Consider the following 12,425-nt stretch of genomic DNA (forward strand, 5'->3'; position numbering starts at 1 on the left):
GGTCACTGACCCATTTGCTAAGATTGAACGTGATATATGAATACATTCACTGCGAGGCGCACACATTTGAGACCCGAGCCGGCACATAGGTAATCGGGGACGTCACTTGGTATACTATTGTAAGGCCCGAGCCCACAGACGCTAATTTCAGCTCCATGCCCCTCTGAGTCCCCCGATGCTTGTGGACAAAATAAAAACACCAAGCCAAGGACGCAATCGCGAGTTATCCTGAACTGTTTGTGCATGTATCTGAACACATAACCCAGCATTGCGCTTATTTCGTACCACAAAACATCCTGCATCTCTTCTCTTGCCAGCGTTATCAGACAGCGGCCTGATTTGGTGTCAAGTTTGAAATGCACGCAGAGTAGGATAAAACAGTGATTCCAACGGTTAGTCGTCATGTCTATCAGCCAGTGATGGCGAATAAGTTTTCGGATAGGGCGCCAGCAGCCTTTCATGGGCTCCTTGAGTATACCGCACTCTATGTGGCGCATATTGCTTCAATTGAGTCCTGGACTGAACAAGCAGTGAAGATCGGGCAAGCTGTTTCGTCGTGTGCAGCGCTGACCGTGTCGATCCTGGAACAACCTAGCGCTGGCTGTTTGATCGCGGTTCATCAGTCTGCCTCTCGGTTGTGCGTCGGTCTGTAAATTTGCCAGCGAGCCTGCCAGTCAGTTGGCCTATAGGTCTCCCAGCGATTCTGCCTGTCAGCTGTTCCATAGTTCTGCTAGCGGACCTGCCGGCCAATCAGTTTGTAGGTTTACTGAAGACCCAGCAGACCCACTTGGCCTGACAACGGGTCTGCGGCAACAACCGGTCCGTAGCTCGGTCAACGGGCAGGCCGATCTGTTGGCCCATAAATATGTTTACCGACACTTAAATGATGTCGTTTCATTATAAGGGTTTTCGTCACAGATTTCGCTGATTAATATCGAATTTCAAGTTCTTCGTTTATGACTGAATGCGTTCTTTTCTATCATCATGACTTCAATCGCGCGTTACTGCACAGCACGTGCAGACTGTCACGTCGTCGATCGCGATTTGGGCTGCAACCTCGGGCATGCTGAGTTTGGGCTTTGTCATAAGTCGGGGTTTCGCAAACTTTCTACAGAGCGATGACGTCACTGATGCTAAGGCTTCAATGCGATCCGGCTGCAGGCCGTGGGGCATAACGTTGCGGGGCAGCCGAAACATCAGAAATCCTCGTACAGATAATGAGCACTCTGTTAGCGGGAGGTGCATATGACCAGCTAGCCAACTACAAACAATCTTCTGGAAAGTATGACGATCTGTTTTTTTATGTCCATGCCGCTAACTGCCTTCGCACCAATAATTAATAAACCGCTGGAACAGGCGCATGTAGATAGGGGACCCAATGTGTATAATTTAATGGGCAGTATGGTGGTGCCCTTATTGCAAGTTTATAGCATAGCGGTTAAAATGCAATTGCCATGAAAAGCGAAAAAGTCCCCGTGCGGACTTTGGGAGATAAGAAGCCTAAGTAATGGGCAACGCTCTTACATGTGACAAGTATAAACTATTAATGGTGTGTGCATCCCGCATATATTGGTTAATTAGTCAGGAAATTAAAAGGGCAAACAGGAGTATGTGTTTTGCGACCTCATGTTCAGTAAGCTGTTGAAATTAATAAAATTTAGCCCGGGGCCCATGAGCTTTGACTGGAAAAAGTCATCAAAATGATCTAGCTTTTACGGGGCTGATTAGAGCAGTGTTACGGCAAGTTGGAATAAACAAGAAATACTCACAATTTGATGAAAGACAAAAACGCAACGCTAAACAAGTGGTGGCCGATGCCAAAATACAGCCAGCCGCGAGTCTCTTGTGTTTGTCTTCAATTTTCAGGCCAGTGCCTTGTTATGGCGTACCGCATGGGCTCGCAAAGCGCACCATCATGCTCCACATAAAATTAGATGTCATCGGCTCGCTGGGCATGTGCACTTTCCATGAATGGCTTTTTCATGCACGGCAGTTTCATTTTGCATTGTCATTTCATTCTTTCAATTTCATTTTTGTTTCACTTCACCGCTTACAAGTTTAATTTCATTCCCTTTTTTGTTTCACTTCATTGCCCAATAATTGTTTTCACTCCATATCATTGCTTTAATATTGGCATGCTCCGGTTGCCCCTAAGCATTACGTCCAACACCCCGCGGCCCCGCGCACCTCAAGGTCGCGTAGATCAGTGACGTCATACTACCGTTGGGCAAAGATGAAGCGAGAATCACCGGACGGTTTTACCCCTCTTAGATGGGGGTGGGGGTTCTTGGCCGCAGCACGGATTCGTTGGGGGAGAGTCCCCGAGTGCGCTGAGATGTCCGTTGGCTGTCTGTTCTTGTTTCTCGCACGGGTCATATTATTGTTGTAGCTACTTCTGGCCGCTCTGTGCTCCTCATTTCTATGGGATTAAATTTTCCACCTGTCCTTTGGCATGGACAATGCAAATTACCTATCTGACGCAGGCTTTACTGAGCCGCAGCTGGCCAAACAGAAGCTACATAGCAAAAGGGCATTTGAATTGATTGGACGGGCATTGAAGCTTGATGAAGAAAATAAGACTGGTAGGTGCTATAGTCAATATCTGGTAGCTCACACGTAGTGCAGAAGTTATGATCATTTAATATGTTAAGGATGCTGATAACCAGGTACCACGGTACCAATCAGCAAGGAATCCATCCTTTGCTCTAGATTTCTATGTGACATGTGTGTGCTGAACCCTGTGCTTATCTATGCAGAACACATGCCAGGCTGAATATCACTGAAATTTGAAGTCACGTGTGCATCATTTTTTTGTTGTAAAGTATTGGCAACAGATTATGTTTTCATTATTATGATTCCTGGCAACATGGCTGTCATGTTCGAAGCTTGGTGGTGGCTGTGCACAAAAGTTAAAGTCGCATATTTATAGTACACATGTGCTGAAGCTATTGCCAGAATATTGCTGCTACCCCTGACATGTTAAAAAACTGTGTGGTCAAAATACAATATATTGTTGGGGTGCAGTATATTGCAGTAATCATCATATACTAGTAAAGTTTTTTATGATGGACATGCAGGTTATGGTTACAATTATTCCCTATAAGGTAAATTTGGGATGTAATGAAATAACTATGTAATGAAGGAAACAGGTTACATGTGTTATCTGCTATGTTCAATATGAGAGGCAAAAAATGACATTCATGATTGATACCATGCAGCCACTGCAAGCAGCTATCACCTAGCAGTTCAGGGAAATCAATGATAAGGATGAAGTGAATGTGCATTTGAGGTTGCCTTTCAAATTATTTGTAGCGTCGCTGGGAAATCAAATAAGTAGATTATAGGAGTGACCTAACGTAGCTCAGTCTAACCTAACTTAGCCCTTACCCTGTTTCTACACCTCCTCCTGCATCTATTTTAGTTAAGATTGAATATGAACCTTTTGATTGGATGTATTTCTAAGGTCAGGACTCACATTAAGTAGTGCTTGTTATGTGAGACAGGACCCTACCATGCAATCATCAAAATACAGGTCAAAAGCAGAATTTAGTGTTCTAAGGTTAACATGCTGCAATGTAAAGCATGGTCTGTCCTGCTCTCTCCTCTGATATCACCGGACCTTTGCTGCTACTGATAGTCATGTCCCATGGCTGTGAAGAACAATAAATAGCGTCAAAAGCGACTTGGACCCACCCTGCCACGGGTGAGTGGGCTAGAGGGCAGGCACGCAGCCCAGCTGGCTATTATGATAAGATAGGATTAGTACTCCTATGCTTACCCTTACACCTACCACCCTGTGCTCTTAAACTAACTTACACCATCACTGCAGTAATTGGCCATGGCACACCAGGTGATGTTAATTTTTCTCAGTTATGAGAGATGAAAATGTTGATGGCTTTTGGCTGATTGTCTGTTTGTACTTGAATGATCACCTCCTGGCTGGTCATCTGGGCATGAGACTGTGCTAGCAAAAAATAGCATTTCTTAATGTAACAGTGGTTGGGGCACAAGGCCCAGGTCCAATCTTGAGGACAATACACATATTATATTTAGCATTTTGATTGACCAATGAACACCCAAACTATGCCTACTTGCCCATGGGGCACCAGTATTGACATGATCAGTTTTGACACTCCCATCATCCATTTGTTTGATGTCATGGTGATGAGAGGAATCATTTGAAAAATGTAACCTCAACAGAATATGCAATATTTACTACAAGGTGTATGCCAAATAGTACCATGCAGTGCAATGCCTAAATACCTTAACCAATTGCAGGTGCACACATCACACCACACATCTACATCTGTCTGTACAGCCTGTATAGCTTTGTATGCCATGATGTCAGGCATTTGAGCAGAGGGATCATGTACCTTATATCATGTTTGATACTTTGAATACTATTTACAATGTCTATACACCATGTGCATGTCTGTTCACCATTGTCACTATATGATCATAATTATGATTTGGGGAGATAAGATGATACAATATCCCTGTTTTCTGATTAATGACAGTGTTTTTTTTTTTAAATGAGGTGACTTGTGCAGAACTAGTTTTTGTCAATTTAGGCAATAACCTTTGCAGTGGTTGGTATGCATGTAAATAAGATATGATGAGTGGCTTCAACTATTCACACAATAAACCACTCATCAAACATATGCAGGTTCACTTATTGTAAGTTGTAAAGTACATTTCTGGGAAACAGGCATTTCAACAACATGATGGTTGATGGTGTAGCCAATGGGAAGAGGCTTCTGAAGCCATGTGCCCTGCCCCCTGAAAGGGCTTGAGCAAGCCTGGAAACAAAGATCCCTGTCTTGTTTGGCATGTTAAGATTACTTGGCTTTTAAAACATCAAAACCAGACCCTGGGAGCATAGCAATGAGATCCTGAGCCTAAAATGGTTCCCCCAGGTTCAAAACAAGGCACCTACCACCAGCTACAGTAACATAGTGGTGTCTCATACCTGACATGGCTACCTTTCCCAATTAGGGCTTCCTTTCAGCAAAATATGGCTCTGTGACAGTTAAGGGTAGTGCATTTTAAATTGAGATCAACACTATGAAGCTCATAATTTTGTGATCTAAGGCTCATGGTAATTATTGGACAATGGCCAAAGCGGTTTGTGCAGAAGAGCCCCCAGCCACACACATACACATCTCCAGGCTGACATGACAATTGCCAAAACTGTAAAGCATTGTGAATCTATCACTATTGTATACTGGAATTACCTAGCTTGACCATACTTAAAGCCAAACAATTTTCAAGCAATCTATTGAATCACTGCAGAAAGCCTACATCCTGAAGACTGCCTGTCCCACTCTCATGGAAGCATCTTTCCAGTGTATTGATCAACCCCATTGGTATGGGCTGCCTAATGTATCTGGCTCTACTAGTGTAGCATAAAGATCACCGGACAATATCAACAGACTGCCCTTTCTTCTTTATTTTGCTTGTTCTTGTTTTACCATTTTGCAAAGTTCTCTCCTGCATTTTGATTTTGCTGCGCCATGCCCATGTATGTTTATTCTATGATCAGTCTGAATGCCATTTCTGCCATCAAAAGGCAAAAAAGCCTAAGAGGCATTAGTTAACACAACACTTAAGCCTTTTGCCTTTGGGTGGGGTATTTGACCTCATCATGTTTTCAGCTTATCTTTGCACTGCACACCAGACCGAACTCGTTCGGACCACGGGGCCCAGACTATCCGTGGATCACAGATACTTGGCATACCACATAGGCCTTATGTTAGCTTTTGTCAAACTTGTAGGGAGAAGCAGTTTGACTTGAGGATGAAAGATGGCGACTTTCTGAATTTTCTCCATGCAAACATTGCTCTCCAATTGAGGAAATGAAGTGCCCGGGATAAGGATAGGCACAAGTGGCAGTGTAGCTTGTGACAGCACATGGGGCAGCATCAGTAGAACAACACTGAGATGTGAGATTAGGCACACGCTACATGAGGACGATACTCGTAGGTTTGCGCCTTTACTATAATCCAATCCAGATGATTTGAAACTATATAATAGGCTGACATTAGCAAGCAAGATTCAAGATTTTCATGAGTGATGTAGTCTAGACTGCTGCCTGACTTGTGTGCCAAGTACTGTGAGTTTGGAACCTGCGTGCTGACCTTACCCTTGAATCCTGGATCCAGTTCCCTTTTGCTTCGAAAGTGCGGCGTGTGGAGTCCAAGATGCTGTTGCGTGTTTTGCCAACAGGTTTACTGCACATAGAATCTTTTAGAGAAGGTGGTTAAGTAGTCCGTCCCGGTGGTTCAGGGTCCGTCCCGGTGGCTCAGTTGATTAGGGCGCCTGCCTTCCGATCCACCGACCCGTGGCGGGGTGGGTTCGAATCGCTTTAGGGCGCTCGCTATTTGCCCTTGACAGGTATGGCCTGCGGCCGGTGGCAGCGGTCGCGCTAAAGGTCAGGTGACGTCAGAGGGCAGGACGGACCGTGCCGAGCATTGCGGCACGTTAAGCTTTCGCCACTAAATTCTGCCGTTGCCTGGGATTGCGCGATCGGATGGTGGGGCTTAGGGCTCACAATACAAGCACTGCTTAGCGTGAGCGCTGATCCCAGAAATCCACACATTCAAAGGGTTTGGATCAAATTTATAAAAAAGTAATCCTGTGAAAGCCAGAATCTTGGAAATTTGGCTGAAGGACTTTTTCAGAATCTATTTTGCAATTTTCTTAAAGAATTGGGATTCCCTGCTGTGATCCACACGCATGTGTGCATAACAATGCCCCGTGTGGAGCAGCAAACAGCAGCCATATCGCCTTCCCATTGGACATAGTCAGGCTTGTGCATCTGGTGTCATGGCTGGGGTTTGGCGCTGGCAACCAAAGTTGCTGGCCTTTTGGCAGGCAACCGCGCGGAGGCGGTGCAGCTGTACCGTCTGGGTATCGCGGAGCTGGAGCGGGGCATCGCGGTGGACTGCTCGGGTCGCGGCGAGGACCGCCGTCGCGCCCAGCGCCTCCAGGCCAAGATGCAGACCAACCTAGCCGTGGCCTCCGACCGGCTGGGCTTCCTCGGTGAGTTGGGCGCCGGTCTACCGCCAGCGGTGGAAACCAGCCGTCAGCGCTGTGTCGTGACGGCGGCGGGAGTGCGGTTCTTGAGGAGGCAGAGTTCGGCGGTGCGGGTCATTCCACGGCTCTTAGTGGTAGTGGTAGTGGTGGTGCGTGTAGGGCCAGATATCTGCGGTTTTTCGGAGATGAATGTTGGGTATCTCGCGGTGAATGTTCGATAGGTGAAAACCCTGCTGTATTATCTGATCCGGCCGCGTCTCGTTGGTTTACCATCATGGACCCGTCAATCCTGCGCTTACATGCAGTTAAATGCTCCATTGAATGTCATGGAATGCATGCACTTCCTTATCACAACTGACGCGCGGATCACTTGCAGAGCGTCACCTGTCGAGCACCGACGGTAAGTCGTATATCCTGCTGCCCTCCGCTCTAATGAAGCGCCTCAAACCTGCACGGCACGCCCGGCCGTCGCGAATGAGCCTCCCTCGCCAGTCCGCCTCCTTCGCTAGTTTGCCTCCCTCGCTGACCGCGGCTCCGGTCCGCCCCTGTCCGCCAATCAGAGCGCATGCTGACGCTGGAGGGGCGCCACGTGGAGCCGGCGGCGAGCGCGGCGGCGCGGCGTCCGGCCGCGGCCCGGCGCACCGGCGGCGGCGGCGGCGGCGGTGGCCCGGCGCCACGCCAGTCCAGCCCGGCCGCGCCCGACGGTACGCTGCCGGCGCTGACCGCTGGCCAGGGGGGAGGGGACAGTCCGCACTGCTGACGGCCGACTCGGGCCACACTGCCGACGGTCGACTCGGGCCACACTGCTGACGGCCGACTCGGGCCACACTGCTGACGGCCTGCATCGTGCTGAATGTGACCTGTTGTTGCCTGCGATGTGTGCTGTCTGACACAGGCATGCCAGCGGCATGTGGTTGCTCGCAGATGCACATTTATTGTATGGCATGCACATGTGTGTTAGTGCGTGTACGTGCGTGCATACGTGCGTGCATGCGTGCTTGGGTGTGTGCGTGCGTGCATACGTGAGTGTGATGTGGTATAATACGGGGATACAGATTATCAACAACATATTTAATTTTCGTTTCAAAACGTTGATTTTTGCCTCATGTAAAAAGTGCCTCCTATTTGCGACGCCTCCCGAAAAGCAACCCGTTGACACGTAACTTTCTCGGATGAATGGTGTACGAAGAGAATATTTATGCGCAATGATCTACTGTTTTCTTTGTCTCTGCACTGCCGCGGACTGCAGAGCCTGTAAGTTCTGCGAGGAAGATAACGCCGGGATCGGTACCTTCACGACGACCGACTGCTCTGACATCTGGCGGCGGAAAGCCAGCTGCTGCGGGTCGCCGAAAGGTGTCGCCCTCCGTCCCGTCCGCCCGACCGCTGCCTGGAAGGGTATGTATTGTTCCTCACGGAGGTTCGAACGGAGGGGCCGAACGGACCTACATAAATATTCCCAGTCATCGGGCTTCGGCAGGCATGTCATCAGTGTGAGATCTGTGGATATATGGTAACCACATCTGCTGTAGTCATTCCACACAGAATTCTTCTTGCGTGGTTTTTGGACATCTGCGATTAACTAAGGCTCATCTTAGATATCTCTGGCTATCAGCGCCTCCGAACCGCTGGCGAAAGTCGGCGCCGTTGCGAGGACAGCTACCTGCGTCGTTGGTGTAAGTCGCCAGCAGATGGTCGTGCGCGGCAGCCGACACTGCTGTTGGCGCAGCCCGCTGCGCCCTGCGCCGGCAGCGGAGCGTCTGCCGCGTCCTGCCCACCTGGCGCCGGTCGTATTGACGGCTACAGCGGCGACTGTCCGTGTCAACAGCGCGCCTCGCCGTCTGCGCCTGGTCCGGCCCGCGCGGCGCCGGGCACCGCGCGGCGGCCCACCTCGACGTCCGGCCTCAAGGGCGTCGACCCCAAGCTGGCCCAGGTCATCCTGGACGAGATCATCGACGCCGGCCCGGTGGTGACGCTCGACGACATCGCCGGCAACGAGGTGGGCGGCCGGCCGTGCGCTGGGCTCCGTATAGACGACAGGGCCGTGCAGGGTGCAGAGCAGGCTCGGTGTAGTAGACAGGGCCGTCGAGGGTACAGTGGGCTGAGCATGGTCGGTATTGTCGACATGGCCCTGCAGGTTACGTTCGCTCATTCACTGACGGCAGGTCGTGGCATGTCGAGAAACATCGATACCAACGGTCGTGGCGGGGATCGGCCGGCGGATGTGCCGTCCCGGTCCGCTGGGTGGGGCCCTGAGCCCGGTGATCAATGATCGGATTCGCCATCAATGGCCATGCCGTCTCAAACCATCTGAGTCGGCGTCAATCAATGCATGCAGCCTTACCGTACTTAGATCGGATGGTTGATGTCTGGCTTGGCTCAGTTGATGGCCGGGTGATTATTCTGGTCTTGCCTGAGCCGACAGTTGTTGGCAGTATGTTTCGTTGAAGCTCGTTGACAACCTTCTAGCCTCGCCGCTCCGGCTGAGGTCAACGTGCCCCATCTTAACTGACGATCGTCCTGACTTGTCTTCGCCGATGGACGAATCCGCGTGGTTTGCTGACTGGCCACGGCGGCGGATGGCCGGCGCTGGTCGACTGACAGTGTTTCCCTGTTGACAGTCGGCGAAGCGGGCGCTGCACGAGCTGGTGATCCTGCCGTCGGTGCGGCCCGAGCTGTTCACCGGTCTGCGCGCGCCGGCCCGCGGGCTGCTGCTGTTCGGACCGCCAGGTGAGACGCGGTGGTGACCGGCGGGCTGGCGGTTATCCCCTGATGGCCGGCCCCTGACGGTTAGCCCCTGACGGCCGGCCCCTGACAGTCAGCCCCTGGCGACCAGTCGCTGGCGGCCAGTCCCTGACGCCAGCCTGGTAGACTCTGCGGCCTCGGGCGCCAGCCGGCTCGGACGGAATGGCCCGAGACAGGCACAGTCACCCGCCGCGTGGGAGCCAGGCCGGCCACGGTGGCCCCCGTGGGACCCTTTTCCGGCTCGTGGGTGGGTCCCTGGTCGGGGTCTGTGTCCCCTTGCGTGGCCAGATCTGTCGATTCCTGAGAGGGACGGGGATATTCAAGGTAAGGTTGATCGATCGTTGATAAATTGGCTTCGTCTAGTTCAAGCATATCCTGAATAGCTTTCCATTAACATTCTTTTTTGCTGTGACCTCATCAATCACATGCTGGCATATTATATTGGCAGGAATAGCCGTTCCCCAAATGTTCACGTTCCGAGCCAGGAGTATCGCAGTCGTGGTCCCGTAGGTCGGTGTGTCAGTATCTCAGCAGGTCAGGATCTCCGCTGGCCGTGTTGGTGCATATTGCTGTGCCACTTTCTCAGGCAACGGGAAGACGATGCTGGCCCGGGCGCTGGCCAACGAGGCGTCCGTCACCTTCTTCTCCATCAGCGCCTCCAGCCTGACCAGCAAGTGGCATGGCGAGGGCGAGAAGCTGGTGCGGGCGCTGTTCGCCATCGCCAAGCAGCTGCAGGTGCGGTGACGGCTGGGGCGGGTGCGAGGGCTGCGGCTCTGCTACTGTGGCGGGACTCAGGGCTGCGATCGTGAGGGGCCGCTGGGAGTCAGGTCCGGCCGCTGCCACCGCTGTTGGTGCGGAAGGCCCGGCCTTACGATAGGGCAGGGACTGAGGTCGTTGGTGGGACAGCAGTGGGAGCGGCGATCTCCTGCGAAACGGCGCTGGAAGGAGCGTCGCATTCGTGCGAGGACAGTGGCGGGACCGGATGCCTCTGCGTGAAGGGGAGGGTGGGGGGGGGGGGGGGGGGGGGCTGGAGCTGGCGGCCTGACTTATGCGACAGTGGCGGGACTCGGGAGCCGCCCGTGTGATGCCGGCGGGGCTGGGAGCTGCCCGCGCGGCGTGCTGTCGGGGTGACCGCGGGAGCCATCTCGGCAGCCGCGGGGGGCTGCCCACGCTCCTGCCTCTAACCCCGCGCCGTGCTCCAGCCGTCCATCATCTTCATGGACGAGGTGGACTCACTGCTGTCCGAGCGGCGGGAGGGCGAGCACGACGCCTCGCGCCGGCTCAAGACGGAGTTCCTCTGCCAGTTTGACGGGCTGGCCACCTCTCCTGACGAAAAGATACTCGTGCTGGCCGCCACAAACAGGCACGTGGAAACACCGAGCGCGGCCGTGGCGCTGCCGGGCACTCGGCTTATACCTCATGGCTGCTGTCGCAGTGGAAGGCTATGGCTTGATGTTAAGCCTTGTTGGTTGTGGATTGTGCAGTATTTAATCAGAGTAATTGGAGACGTTGTTACCACGCATCAGTTGGCGGGTCGGGCAGTTGGGCGCGTCGGCCCGCCGCTGGGCCGGCCGACCGTGTGCGGCTGTGTGGGCGGGCCGTGACCGGGCCCGCCGTCCGCCGACAGGCCGCAGGAGCTGGACACGGCCGTGTTGCGCCGCTTCCCCAAGCGGATCTACATCCCGCTGCCGGACGAGGCGGCGCGCGTGGCGCTGCTGGGCCGGCTGCTGTCGGCGCACGGCCAGCCGCTGTCGGCGCGCCAGCTGCAGACGCTGGGCCGGCAGACGGAGGGCTACTCGGCCAGTGACATCGCCGCGCTGGCTCGCGACGCCGCGCTCGGCCCCATCAGAGGCGAGTGGCGCACCGATAGTCCCCCGGCCGCCCCGCCGCCGCTGCCACCGATATCATCGGCGATATCATTATCGATTGCGCTGGCAGCTTGTGGCGATTTGAAGGGAGTGGACGAAATGTGTAGAGAGATATGTATATGCTTTATTTTAAAACAAAGTCTGAAATTGTGTTTGATTTTGTCGCCAGCAGACACGTATGCGGCATTCCTGAAGTTTCCCGGAATTCTCGTCATCCCGCGACCACAGCTGTTGCCAGCCCATGGCTGAGTCTTGTGAGCAGTAGGGTGGTGTTACCAGAGTGCGCTGGCCGTGACGTCCCCGTGCCAGTGTCAGGTGTGCGGTGCTCCTGCAGCGGCCGTTGGCCGACCCGGTCCTGACCTGTGCCGGCCCGCCTCCAACAGAGATGGACCAGGAGGAGGTGAAGCGAATCGACCCCAAAAAGCTGCGCCACATCAGCCTCGACGACTTCACCGACTCACTGCGGCGGATCAGACGCTCGGTGGACGAGCAGGCGCTGGCGCAGTACGTCAAGTTTGGGCGAGAGTTCGGCGAGCTGCGGTCGTGATGCGCCGCCGCCGACGGCCGAGGCGGCGCTCCAGAGACGCGGGCGGCCGGGGGACGAGGATGGTGCCTGCCGGTGCCTGCTGCCGTGTCGGCGGGGGACGTTTGTCTGTCCCGCCCGGGCTCCGCTGTCTGACCGGTCACCCACCGTGTGTCTGTCCTGTCTCCGTGTGCTCGGTCTGCAGCTGCTGTGACGTGCTGGCCGCTCCTCGCTCCTCTGGGACCGCCCTGGGT

General features: G+C 53.3%; 1 protein-coding gene across 1 annotated transcript; it reads left to right on the forward strand.

The window, feature by feature from the left end:
- The first annotated feature begins 2,296 nt into the window (after nt 1-2,296).
- Nucleotides 2,297-12,282, forward strand: LOC119101718 (spastin). Its single transcript, XM_037225138.1, has 10 exons — nt 2,297-2,582; nt 6,874-7,041; nt 7,412-7,435; nt 8,285-8,433; nt 8,900-9,034; nt 9,657-9,765; nt 10,367-10,515; nt 10,983-11,143; nt 11,408-11,631; nt 12,032-12,282. Exons 1-10 carry the CDS (start codon nt 2,453-2,455, stop codon nt 12,193-12,195), a joined length of 1,413 nt encoding a protein of 470 aa, XP_037081033.1. The 5' UTR covers nt 2,297-2,452; the 3' UTR covers nt 12,196-12,282.
- Nucleotides 12,283-12,425: the final 143 nt, after the last annotated feature.

This window comes from Pollicipes pollicipes, unplaced genomic scaffold, assembly GCF_011947565.3.
Source record: "Pollicipes pollicipes isolate AB1234 unplaced genomic scaffold, Ppol_2.1 Scaffold_2555;HRSCAF=2994_pilon_pilon_pilon, whole genome shotgun sequence".
Lineage (NCBI taxonomy): Eukaryota > Metazoa > Arthropoda > Thecostraca > Pollicipedomorpha > Pollicipedidae > Pollicipes > Pollicipes pollicipes.

Coding starts and splice junctions, on each gene's coding strand:
- LOC119101718 (XM_037225138.1), top strand. CDS start 2,453: ATGGACAATGCAAATTACCTATCTGACGCAGGCTTTACTGAGCCGCAG. Junction 7,436..8,284: donor TCACCTGTCGAGCACCGACG/GTAAGTCGTATA, acceptor CGCGGACTGCAG/AGCCTGTAAGTTCTGCGAGG. Junction 9,035..9,656: donor ACGACATCGCCGGCAACGAG/GTGGGCGGCCGG, acceptor CCCTGTTGACAG/TCGGCGAAGCGGGCGCTGCA.